The sequence below is a fragment of the Neodiprion lecontei genome, chromosome 3 (assembly GCF_021901455.1).
Source record: "Neodiprion lecontei isolate iyNeoLeco1 chromosome 3, iyNeoLeco1.1, whole genome shotgun sequence".
NCBI lineage: Eukaryota > Metazoa > Arthropoda > Insecta > Hymenoptera > Diprionidae > Neodiprion > Neodiprion lecontei.
In genome coordinates, this window is record NC_060262.1 from 7022925 (window position 1) to 7035979 (window position 13055).

Below are 13055 nucleotides of genomic sequence, written 5' to 3' on the forward strand. Positions count from 1 at the left end.
TTGATTTAGGTAAAGGGTTTGATAAAGGGGACTTCCTGTCAGTTTTAAAATATACGGCAATTGTAGAAAACTGGGATCTTGGCATGGAAGATAAATTATCCGAGACTATTGTTTTCGAATTTGGAGTAAATCGGTTGAACCGTTTTTTAAAAAATTGTCTCGGAGAGCGCAATGGCGGACGTTATTGTCAAAAACAATGCTTTCTGCGGATTAATTTTGATGTAAAAAATATGTAAACGAAGTTCGATCTGCACGCTTTGAAGTAAAACAATCCGCAATCGAATCTAGTGATCGCTCGTCGAGATATTAATTCCAAAACTTTCACTCACCTTTCCAGCTTTCTGTACATAATCGCAGGCAAATTCACATCATGGCGAATTGCAAGTCTCACCGCAAAGTCCATTAGTCCACTTTCTCCGGATTCATCTTTTATGAAAAGAGTGATTGTCAAGTCCGTGCAGTTGAAAAAGACTCGGATATGCACTTGCTTTTACTACTCGGCGGTAAGTTCCACAGCGAAGCAGTTTTCCTCTTCATCCCCTCGGAATTCTCGGAGACACGGGACGAGGAAGAGCGTGGATATAAAAGGTATAACTACACGGAGTCCCATTCAACTTTACGCTTTTACAAAGCAATTAAGACGCTTATACGGCATCGGGCATTTTCTGTACGAAGAAGCACCAATGCTTTCGCGGAAGCACGGATCCTCAGAAGCTTACAAAGCTCGCATTATAAGTGAACGGCCGAGTGATCCGATCCCACTCTTTCTCCCTCCTTCTTCCTCTCTTTCTACTTTACAGTTGTGTGCAGTACAACGATGAAAAGAAATTTTACGATCTTTTTACTTACTCCATGAAGAGAAATTTCGTCAATGGGAGAGACTAACTGTAAAGCTCGAGAAGGATTTCACCCTGATTTTCTTGGCTTCTTTCTCTGAGGATGAAAAACAGTTTTTTTTTTTTTTCTTATCCGTACCGAACCCTTTCTTCACGTGATTCAAATTCCGAGTAGACGTAATTTGCATTTTGTACAGAATTGACGTGTTCACGGGTTGGGGACAGAATTCCGAAATACTACAAAGTCGAATGGTCGAAAACCCGAAATTTTCGAGATACCAATTTTAAAATAACAAAATTCGAATTTTCGATACATCACCAGGTAGAATAATTGTTTTCCCGAGATTTCATTCAACCGAACGCTCTTTTATCCTTAAAAGTATGTTCAGAACAGTTAGCATTCCGAATGAACAAAGCACAGAATGTGAAGATGTCGAAAAATGAAAGTTCCGAAATTAAAAATTGAGAGCGGCTAATACTTCGAAAAGCTAAAAAACTAAACAATTATTTGTCGAAAATTAAAGTTCCGAAGGAGGAAAATATCGAGCCCCAAAATGTAGAAGGATCGGAGCTCGAAAGGACGAAACACCGAATCTCCTGAAAATTCGGAAAATTTGTTGATCCTGCCTCAGTAGGTATCGGGAATTTTTTTTGGTCAGTGGTTGTTGATAAATTCAGATCCGTAAATTTGCAAAAAAAGCACGAGTCTGACATTTGAAAACTCGAATTTTTGACTCTTCGGTATTTTGGCAATTCAATATTTTGCCCTTCGTAATCTTATCCATTCTCAAAAAAAGTGTCGGTATAAATTTATTTATAAATTTTTGCGTTCTCTATTTTCATTTTTGTAAAAAACAAGTTTTTGCATTTCTGGTCCTTCTATATCTTTCACTGTCGGCAATTTGACTTTCGGGATTTCCCTCCGTCAAATTTTTGGTCTTTCGCATTTTTGTACCCCATCCGTGTTAGCTTTATGATATTGTTCTGTACCGGTGATGGGAAAAGAGATTCTTTGAAGCAAACTGAAATTCATTTTGCCCTTCGAAATGCCGAACGATGCTTTTGATGATAACCAAAAATATATGCAAGTCAGAATTTCAAAATAACTTTTATTTCACTTACCTGTCGAAACATCCGTGAAACGCTGGTATTTATCCCTGAATATGGGACCATTGATTTCTTTACGTGACGAAAACACGCTGCAATTTCCAAACCATAAGGCTAGTGGGCAAAATCGAATCCACGAATCTGAAACTTGACGTGAACTTCTGAATTCGGAGAATCAATCCAACCTTCTTCACATTCATATTCAATAGGTATGAGTCGATGAAATTTATGCGTGTAACGTCTCTAAGCACACCCGATCCTTTCACAGAATGTATAATTATTACACAAGGAAAACTTTGTAATCGGTTTACGCTATACTTACGAACTAGAATCCACAAAGCATAGTGAACGGGTTTTTCAATATACCTGCTGAATAATATTCAGATTACTAATGATAATAATTTTATTTTACATAAAAGAAAGATGCCCGGGATCGCATCTCGCATTTTTTTGTTGTTACTATTTGGTAATTATGAAATTAACATCAAGTCTGATTCACCCTCACCTTGAAAATTTTTCGAACCTAGTAAACGGTTGCGATTATTCAGGAAGCCAATAAATTTATCGCATTACGTGAAATGTCGGTCAATATCAATATCGTTTATTTACACATTTGTGGAAAATTACATAGTTCGAGTATTTTTTAAACGAATGTATTCCGGGTGAGAGTTAGCTTCTTATATTATGATTTATAAAAAATCTGACATATTTCACTACCGTCAATAATCGGGCTAACCTTTCATCTGCATAAATGCAGATTTCGAATGCAAGTATAACACGTGTCTTGAAAGTCATGAAGTGGCAACTTCATCCGTAACTTCGTACATCAAATGTTTTAAATGTGTTCCGAAATGATATTTTATTGTTGTCAATGGAGGATCGAGCCCTCGTCAATGCCTGCACAATGCTTACATTCAATGTTGACCAGTGAATAAATTCTACAAAGATAAGCTTTAGTGTGAATTTCGGCACGCCATTTTCACCCTCATTGTGAATCTGGGGTGGATTTGTACGGAACAATGATATCCATAGCATCGTTCTCTCTATCCTATATCACAATTTTTGATATAATATAAAATGATAAAAAGTTCAAGTAATCTCTGCAACAATAATGACATCAATAATACACTTTTGTTTTCAATAATACTTAATATCGTTACACCGTCTTATTCGGTATTCAATTAAAATCTTTTATTTACAAAATTTACTAATTATCGTTGTTCGCTATCTACAATCAATCCTCAATTTATAGACTATCGTATTTGTGGTTGTTTTCTTTTTCTTTTTTTTTATACATATACATATATTCAGCTTTTCTAGTTTACGTATACTTATAATTCAAATTATCTTTACATTACACATGATTTGGAAGTATGAATTTGGTTCGGTAAAATTTTTCCTCGCGACTTACACCCCTGACACTCGTATATTAACGTAAGAGTGCGAAATTTAATACCACTCGCTCGAAGCGATTTAAATACAATTTTACTTTATAATTTGAATCTCACACCAATCGTGGTTTTAAAATCATTCATACATAAATTTGTCTGACACACTTATCACGCAAGTAATACATCTTTGACAATTTTCCTCTATTTACATTATTCACAAAATCCTAAAGGTTCTTCGAACAATTCTCTTTTCACTGATTTATGACACTCGAACACTACGACTGTCCGTTTTTCCGTTCCGGTTGAGTTATTTGACGCTCACGGTTTCGATCACAGAACTCGCTTCATGATAAAACAATCGTTTTTGTCAAATCCACAAAGCTCACGTATAATTATAACAACGTTATAAATAGTCATCTATATTTATTTGAAAGTTATATCTCCAAGTGATATGTACAGAATTGTGTATTTATTTACACAGCCGTTGATTACGGTAGAATTTGTTTATCATATTATACTCTACGCCTTACATCTTCAATTCTGAAACGTAGCCGTCTGCGTATAATGCAGCTGATCTATTTACGTTGGAATTAGCGATGTCGTGTAAAAAGATACCGAGACGGATTTTTAACGCTTGAAACATTATTGAACTCTTCACGTCGATTCGGCCATTTTCAGTTTCTGTTCTTTGATTAAACATTTTACGTAAGAGGTTAAGAAAGAGAGAAAAAACTCACGTAGCACCTTCTTCGAACGGAAGTCAAGGAAACAGAAAATCGTTCCTCGCAGCTCCTAAATTTCGCTGACTCAAAACGAACAAGCTTAATGTCATATTTCGTTGAGTAACGTCCCTGTGGGCCGATCCTAAAATATTACCCATAGAAAAGCGACGACGGGAAGTAGAGTGGCCGCCATTTTGTCACCACTACCGTGATGCATTGCAGCTGGGTGTTCTTCTGAAACAAATAACAGGCTATAGTCGGCGTTTCGGGACCTTGAACTCGCTGAAATTTTGGAAAAAGAGAAACATATCAAAAAACTTTGTCAAAGTTTCTGTATCGTTCTACAACGAAGATATCCGGTTGACTTGCAAGGTGAACGTTAATATAAAGTTTGAATGAATTGCATCGTATGTTCGTCTGCATGTGTAACTCAGAGTAATCATTACATACGATTTGTGACATTTTTGCATTTTACCTGCCGACCAATGCACGATGCATACATTATTCATACAGCGAGCATAATAGTAATGATTATTCAATGTTATTTTATATTCGAAGTTAGCGAATTTTTGACATCGCTGGAACCGGGAGAACGTGAATACGAAAAAACCGACGAATAATTATAGAATTTGTATGATGGGGCGAATAATAGGGAAGCACGGGTATGTCAATATGTCCAAACTCGGATATGATCTATCTATTTGCATAGGTGTATAAATCGTGAATAATGCATGTATGCAAATTTGTAGATGCGCAGTTCAGACATTGTTAGTATCAGGCCTGAACACGAAGGGACGAGGGTTGTAATTGCGGGAATAACACTCAACTTTGGATTTGAATAATGGTATTACAATCACTCGGTAATTGTTCACAACTTCGAATTTTTGAAAAAGTTTCATGCACTAGAAGTATGTGAAAATAGAAAATTTCTGATCACTGACGCGAAGAATTACAGACAATTCGAAAGTGAAGTCTTCGTGTTCGTTGGAGCGTGATGAAGTGTACGAAACAACTTTTGTCCAAGAAATCCGAATAGTGTTCTTGCATATAGGTTCAATTGTCACGGAAAGTTTGCTATTGTCTTCTACGCGTTTCTACAACATTCTACGATTTTCCAGCAATACTTGGATAAGTTTAAAAGAATAAGATTCTAGGGTATTATTTATTCATCCGAATAAAATCAAGTTCAATATATACCCGAAAAACTTTATTAAGCCTCGTATTCCGAGTGAAGGAATTTTTTAATCTGTTCAAAATTCAATAGAAGCCTTTTCTCTGATAATAAAAGAGCCTCGCGACGTATATTCAAGGGCACAAACCCGTGCAAGGAGAAATATTCCACATCGCCACTTCCAAGCAACTGGCCTGAACAGAACTAACTAACAGGCTCTAATAAATGCTACGAAATCAGCTCACAAGTTTCCAGACGTATTCACAGAATACCACCAGTGACATCTCTTGTAACGTTCGATTAGAAATCCTGTTTGTCTTTCACTAATGAAAGCCTAAGTATATACATAGTCTTTCACTAATGAAAGCCTAAGTATAGACATAGTCTTTCACTAATGAAAGCCTAAGTATAGACATAGTCTTTCACCGAATTCGCCTACAACTAAACAAACCGAGGTACATTACGCTTGACTATCGGTCTAGACTATCGTGCCCGTAGCGTTCAGACAGATTCTCTGCATCGACTGGGAGCCAGAATACTCGCAAGACTGGTTTCTTCTCACCATAATCAAGCCTGAAACTGATACCCAGTTCTAAGAATGGATATTTGACAGGCTCATTCAGGGTATAGAACCATGACGCTTGGAACGTTGTTCAATGGGCTGTGAGTACCGTGATATGTGGATCCCATCGAGGATTTGACGTTTGCTCTAAATAGGGCGTTCACATTCGCGTTCAAATTCACAGTTACAGAGTCAGGTATGCATAAATGAGGATCGATCCACCGGGTTGTCAGTGTCATGGTCTTTTTTGTTTTAATTTTTCAAACCTGTTCGCCCCGCAATGCCATGCACGAGTTTGGATCAACGTTACAGTCAGGCTTCCTCTCGCCGAAATATTCATGTCCCGACCCGTATCCTCGGGGCTTTTATTTTCCGCGTAGTCCTCGGATCTTTGTTTGGTTAGAGTAGGTCGATAAGAATGAGTCGGGAATCATTCGAGACTGCGAGGGTTTAAGAATATCTTGAAAAAATTGTCGGAGTTGTGAACCGATGTGTGGCGAAACGAAGCTCGGTACATCGATCAAAAGCTATCCTTCAAGTTTCGTTTCCAAAAGCTTTGCTGGGCTGTTGCGTGTCTCTTACCGTTCAGGATGTGGACCCGTACGTTCGTCGGATTTGCATTGCCAGGCGCACATGTGTAGAGACCAGAGTCGTTGAGGATAGCTTTTTGAATGAGAAGTCGACTGGAGGTCACGGGGCCCTTTTCGGTCACCAGGCTGATTCCTCCCCTCGGTGAGTCGAAGTTGATGGCCTGCGAATAAAGAAGGGAACAAGACATTAGCGTAAGCTGAGCTTGGGTCATTGAGGACGGCGCAGTTGCTCTCCATCGGAGTTTTGATTTCGGGTAAAAGCTGCCGCTCAGTAAATGCAGACGGCAAAAACGTCGAGCTTGAAAGTTCTTGTTGAATTATGATTAATTCCTCTTGGGCACCGAGTGTGTGTGTGTGAGTGTGTGTGTGTATGTGTAGAAAAAGTATCGGGCTGTAGTCTGCCGTCTGCACTGCACAGTAGTCGGGTATTTTGTTCCTGTGTTTGTTTTTTGCTGAAAAATTGTCCAATCTAAAACCTCGGTAAACTTCCAACCGTTGTAAATGCGTCAAATTTATAACTCGAAGCGTATACCTGTACTGTACCGGTGAACTGTTATAAATCTATAAATTACCTCACGATTGTGGCTCCAAATCATAGTTGGCGGTGGCTCCGGAGCGAATTTAACGTGGCACGTGAGGTTAATGGTGCTTCCTTTATTTATAAAGAGATCGGGTCCTCCGACAATCTCGGTGATTGGCTCTGAAATTGGAAGAAAATAAGGTATTCGTCAGGATCTCGATTGAACCGCCAAGCCCCTTTGAGACTCGTGCCTCTGAGCATTTGGTCTCTTAGTAGTTCTGCTTTCGGAACGTTTCAAGCATTTCAACGAAACAGAATCAATGCTAACCACTCTTCACTTTTTGCCAGTATATAGGTACACATCTTATCTTTTTTTGCTCGTTATTCAGGCTTATATTTATATTCGACTGGTTAGAAGTTGACTCAACTGATCATGTTGACACTTATAATATAACACACAGCGTAACTGAAAAGACTTTTGGTAACTAAATGATCGTATGTTTTGATACGTTTTATAAACTCTGTACTCGCAAGGACTTGAAACGAAAAAATACATTCGGCATGAGTTTTCCTTCAAAAATCAATAAAAATTGTTCAGTTTAGCCAGAACTATTTTTGTGTAGTTCGAGTTGTGATTCAAACGTATTAACAAGTTTTTTTTTTTTACGAATCAACGATTGAAAATGAAGAAGTATTTTCTCAGTTACGTTATTTTATCACCGTTTATTTCTTTATCACCGATGAACAGGCCATTCATTCAACCTGACTAATGAGCTTACAGTTAATCTGCACTACAAGGGAATTCGCGAGGGTATTTTATTATACCTATATACAACACTGCAGATATCTCGCGAAATTCCGAAAGTATTCTCTGAAAGTTCGTCCCTTGCGATGCTCAGCGGTGAATTAGGCCACCACTCTGTAGAAACTCTTTCCTTTGTTATCGGAAAATAGTTGGTCAGGTAGGTCCGTATACCGTACTCCGGATCGTGTTTGGAATGAAGAAGCGTATTCCATACCACACACTGTGTACCTCGTGAAAACCTAATACTTTACAGAGCGCCAGGCGTGAACATCTTCCGAAATCCAAACGCGTATGTTGAATTAATCTCACATCTCGAACCATTTCAGACGACAGTTCTCCATAAAATCAGATCGATATGTACGTAATTGGTAACGCAATCAAGTTTCTTTGTCACTTCTCTTGAAATATATCGGTAGAAAATTTGACGAAAGAGATGCGGATATATCCAAACCCTTGAAACTCATAGTTACATTATCGGTAATGAAGATACCTCGAAATCGTCGGAGAAAAGAGTATAACGAGGTTGAAAAAAAACACGGTGATTTACTAGCTTTGAAAAGGATATATTGTGAAGTTTCAGGAAATTGAGTACTCAAGGGTGCATGCACAAAGTTTGGCGTCTGTTTAGACAGGTTAGCCAACTGGGTCCTGATTTGAACAACCGATACGCGTAAGTGTTTCGAGGTTATGTGGACCTGAATGCTGTTCCGTTATATTTTAGCCATTTTAAACTCTTAACGCAACGTAACATCAAGACGCGTGCAAATTTCGATAGCAAACGTCTGTCCACAAATGAATCGATCAACCTGTAAAGCAGCCGAAAAACTTGGTGCGAATTAGTCGAACCTACCAATGAAATTACACGATTTGGCTCATGCGCATTTGAGTGTTCCATTTCCTCGGTCTGTGACGATAACTTTTTGCACCTTTAAGATTAGCAAGAGCTGAAAAGCTTCTGTGTTTCCAAGCTCGCGTTCTAATCCAGGCATCAAGATGCTGATGGCAATTAATCTTGACTTGTTCCGGGGGAAAATGCTCAACCCCAGTGTTAATGCGGGAGTGATTTGCGCCTCGGATGTGCGACGGTTAAGCAGCATCCTCGAGGCGTTAGAGGATCTGGAGCGTGAGCCGGACCATAGATAGTGAGACGCATGCAGTAAAGACCGAGATATAGACGTAGAATATGGGGTGCCGCAGAGGGATATGCCGGGGAACGGCTTGCAGGAAGGGCGTATACCACGCTTCGGGGGTACCCAAGAGGATGTCATTAGCCACGGACGTACGAGCGTCTATAACACAGCGTCGCGGGTACTTATATACGTCACAGCAAAGTAAGCCGGTGGCGGCGCTGCTGCTGCATGTGTTACTGCAGGAGAGTGTAACTGGGAACTATGAGGGGCATATGTTACGCGCCATATCGCCAGAGTCGGGGGGGGTGAAAGCCAGTGGTTCCTTCCTTCGTTCGCGGCTTCGCCTTGCGCCCACCCAGCCATCGCTGGGATGAGCATTCCTCGGTCGATAATAACCTTCCGTTCGCGCCATTACCGATCGAAATTAATTACGGCGAAATGCGCTCCCGGGTACGATTCTCCTCGCGCTGGGTCTTCTACCCTATCTAGTCCGGCGTATATACCTAACTCCTATTGCAATAGCCCGCTGCCTCTCCTATAAAGGGACTCGAGGAAACTGCTGAACAAGAGTCGTTACCGCAAAGGACTCCGGTAAAGTAGGTACCCCGCCTCTAATGTACAATGCTGTACTGCCGGATATGCCCGGCACCCCAGAAAAGACAATGATTAAACAGGCGAGGTTTCGTGTATATATATATAATCCTCAGATCTTATACGATCTCTGCCGTCCAATGTCGCGGTAAATAATATTCACGCCGGATGCTCGATTGATACACATCGGAGGTGATGGACATGGTAAATGGGATGATCTTCGTGGAGGAAAATGACTAGTCACGTCGTTCACACAACATTCATTCATGGAAAAGTGCAATTTATCGCTGAATGTGGTAATTCCAATTGATTTCTGTGTAAAAAAAATTCTGAAAATTTTTTTCGTTGTAGCAAAATATTCGATACATTCCCATGATCTTACACATTTTCGCTTCCATAACTCAATGTTTCAATGCAAGATTGCTTACATGTGAACATGATAACTTACATGATTGGAGTATGGGTGAGATTCTAAAATTAGATCGAGCCGATTATTGTCACATTAATTGTTCGGTTTTTTGTTTAAACAACGGGTCGGACGGGAGTTTCCTGTTCACCAGTGCAAAGCGACTATATCAATTTCTTTATCTTGAATAAACTGACCGAAAACGATCTTGGCCGTTTGCCAACATGAGAAACTAGTCGGCACCGTATTGAGCCAGTGTGGCTTTAATTTAAAGCCCGAGCTTCAACAGTGACCTACTAGCTGAAGGAATTCCTGATTTTAAATGCTTAATGTATTGCGCTCTGAACATTCTCAATTTATAGTGATCTTAGATTTTATATCAGATCGCGAATTTCGGGTTGTCAGGAATTTTGAAAAATTCGTACAAAAAGTAGCACTGATTGTGATACATTAACTGACACTTTTTTTAGCAACTGCTCAGAACCTATCATATTTTTCAAACGAAACTGCCAATCATTGAGGAAGTGTTTTTCACTTGAAATAATCCTTTCGCAAATGTAATGTTTTTTTTTTCAAAAATTGAAAGTTTTGACACGAATGAATATAAAATCTGAGAACAGTTTTTGAATCTCGTCACTCTCGTGAAAATAAAATAATCTGGTTGACTTAGACGGTATTAATAAGATCGGGACCGCAAAAAACTTGCTATACTTATCGAATTCATGCTGAATAGATAACTTTTGCCCACCTCGGATCTAGAAGATTTCTAGTTTCTACATTATCACAGATAATCAAAATACTTTGATTACTCTGTTGTTTAAGGGAGTCGAATAGTAGTAAATACAATAAATCTTCACGTAACCATGGTATACTTTAATTTCTTTATACATTTTTCAATAGTTTAGAATTCTGAATTCCCAAAACGTGTAGCGCTTGCAATGACTCAGCCAATTTAGGTGAATATAAAGCAAGAAATAATCCGTATTAATTAATGAATCAGGCGGATGCCTCATGGAACTGCTGAAACTTTGGGCAGTTACTTCCCGACTTGAAAATTGTTAGAGTTTAAACTTTGAATAGTAATGAATAAATAACCATCGTCACCTGTGACAGAATCGTGTATAATGTAAGAGAAAAAAAATAAATAAAAATAAATAAAAAATCACGGCTTGGCTCTCATATCTGTAACGGTTTAAATTTTTGGTCAACTGAAAAACTGTCTCTCATTTGATTGAAATTTCTTGAATACTGGTATTTCTGTTCATATTAATTCCTGGAACTGGCAAAGTGATATATTATACAAGAATTCCGGGCTTTTAACGTTATAATCAATATGCCAACGGATATTACACATTCAATACTGTCAATTTTCCATTTTTCGGCCATTCAGGCCACAGCATCAGCTCGGATTTTAATTACATAAGTCATGTCTCGAGACAGAATTTTATGTTCTATATAATTCAAGATGAACATTATAATTGCGCGCATTGGTTAACCAGAAGGTAAATATATACTGTAGCATTTTTATCGAGGTGTAACAAAAAACAAATTCATAAAGAATCTGTTACCATAACGACATCGAAGCATCTTGAATCGCGTCAAGTTTCCCACGAACGAACTATCAAAAGTTTAAGAGTGGACGTCTTGGGGACGCTCAAAGAATGATGAAATTTACCATAATTTTTTCAACCGCATACGTACTGCACGTACATCGTTGCTGAACATGCAGAGGGCAAAGACAGCACAGATTCTGTGAGCAAACCCGGGGCAAGAAAGCGAGAGACACCAGAAGCGAAGGTTCGACAAGGTTTCTTGTGCGCAGCTTCATTAGCCATGGGGTAATTGGCATCAGTCGTGACTCGCGTTAACAAAACAACCCACGATCTTTGATGTCGTTGTAATTTGCCTCGGCGTCTCGATCGACCAGATTGATCTATGGACTGGCAAATTTCGTATTCCGCTTGCTCTCATCCTGTGGTCATGGTACCCTCTGACCTGATGGACCGAGTCCTTGATAAAGGACCTTACCTCGACCCCAGTCACGTTTTCACGTTTCTCAACACTTGAGAGGTGAGACACATTTTCGTTTTCATACCAAGGTTCTGGATTGACATGTCATGAGTGTGACTGTGATGCAGTGACAATGAGTACAATAACATCAAAGCATGTTCCACGTGGGGCTGAACATGAATATGAAAAGATGCATGCACTTTATATTTGGGTGCGTGAATTCATCGCGGTTCGTTCATTTGGCAAGGTCAAAATTAAACAAAAAGCTTCGCTCTGTGTGTCCTAAAGTTGGACCTACTATTAATGTCCGTTTGTGTAGTTTTGGTTGCCAAAAAGGTAAGCATCGACTATAAATTTTTCGAAACCTCCACAATTAACAGTATTCCAGGAAAAATTCATATTTGTATCCTGTAGCCATGTGCAGTTTTCGTAGATTGTTCACCGTAACTACTGAGCCATGAAATATTTAAACACATCACGTTGATTTTTGACGTAGAACGTAAATAGCCATGGATGACCACGGAGTGGGCGAGTAGCAAAGTCATGTTTTGGCTACACGGAATCCCCCCGTGAGTTGATCGATGACGATCAGAGATATGTTCGAAACGATGTATACGGCCGACATTGTTTTGGCATTAATGCTACATGATTCACATGCGCCAACACGGGAATTGTGATACCCCAGATAATTCTACCGCAGGCGATGGCAAACACCCTCCGATAGTACGAACGGGCAGCATCGCAGTATAGCCAGCTAGCTGAAATCCATATCATCTTCATCGAAGGGCGAAGTTAGTATCGTTAACGTAACGAAACACCATGGAAAAAACAGTTGTTGTACAATGTTAGAAGGACTTTCATGGAGTCGACTTTTCAAAGTATGAACACGTTTTCTTTGTTATTATTTACTCGCTGAATTTCAGAAAATCTTGAGGTTCCAAATAACGACAAAGTAACGTTACTAACTTCAACCTTATTCTTGATCAACATCTAGATGATACATAATTAGCGTAAGTCTTACCGAAAGAAATTCACGCAAGCTCCATATTCAAATTTAACAGAAGATTTGTTCGAATAAATATCTTTGCGAACCATCGAACTTGATTTTTTCCTTACTTGCTCAGATCACAAAAATAAATCACGGTCTAACACGATGTAACATATTATGTCATAAGTGAACAAGATTAGCTTAATTATGATAAATGATTTATTGT

At 39.1% G+C, this 13055-nt stretch overlaps 1 protein-coding gene across 2 annotated transcripts in view; it reads right to left on the reverse strand.

Annotated features, from left to right (window-relative positions):
• Positions 1-3184: 3184 nt before the first annotated feature.
• The window catches only part of LOC107226275 (zwei Ig domain protein zig-8), a 46387-nt gene continuing 36516 nt past the window's right edge, over positions 3185-13055 (reverse strand). The window contains exons 4-6 of one of the 2 annotated variants that reach the window (XM_046734502.1): positions 6952-7079; positions 6372-6540; positions 3185-4287 (exon numbers count right to left, since the gene is read on the reverse strand). In XM_046734502.1, the coding sequence (XP_046590458.1) occupies positions 4199-4287; positions 6372-6540; positions 6952-7079 (386 nt within the window). In that variant the 3' untranslated portion in view covers positions 3185-4198. Of the gene's footprint in view, positions 4291-6371; positions 6541-6951; positions 7080-13055 lie in introns of both variants that reach the window. The other variant, XM_046734501.1, reaches the window with a different exon arrangement.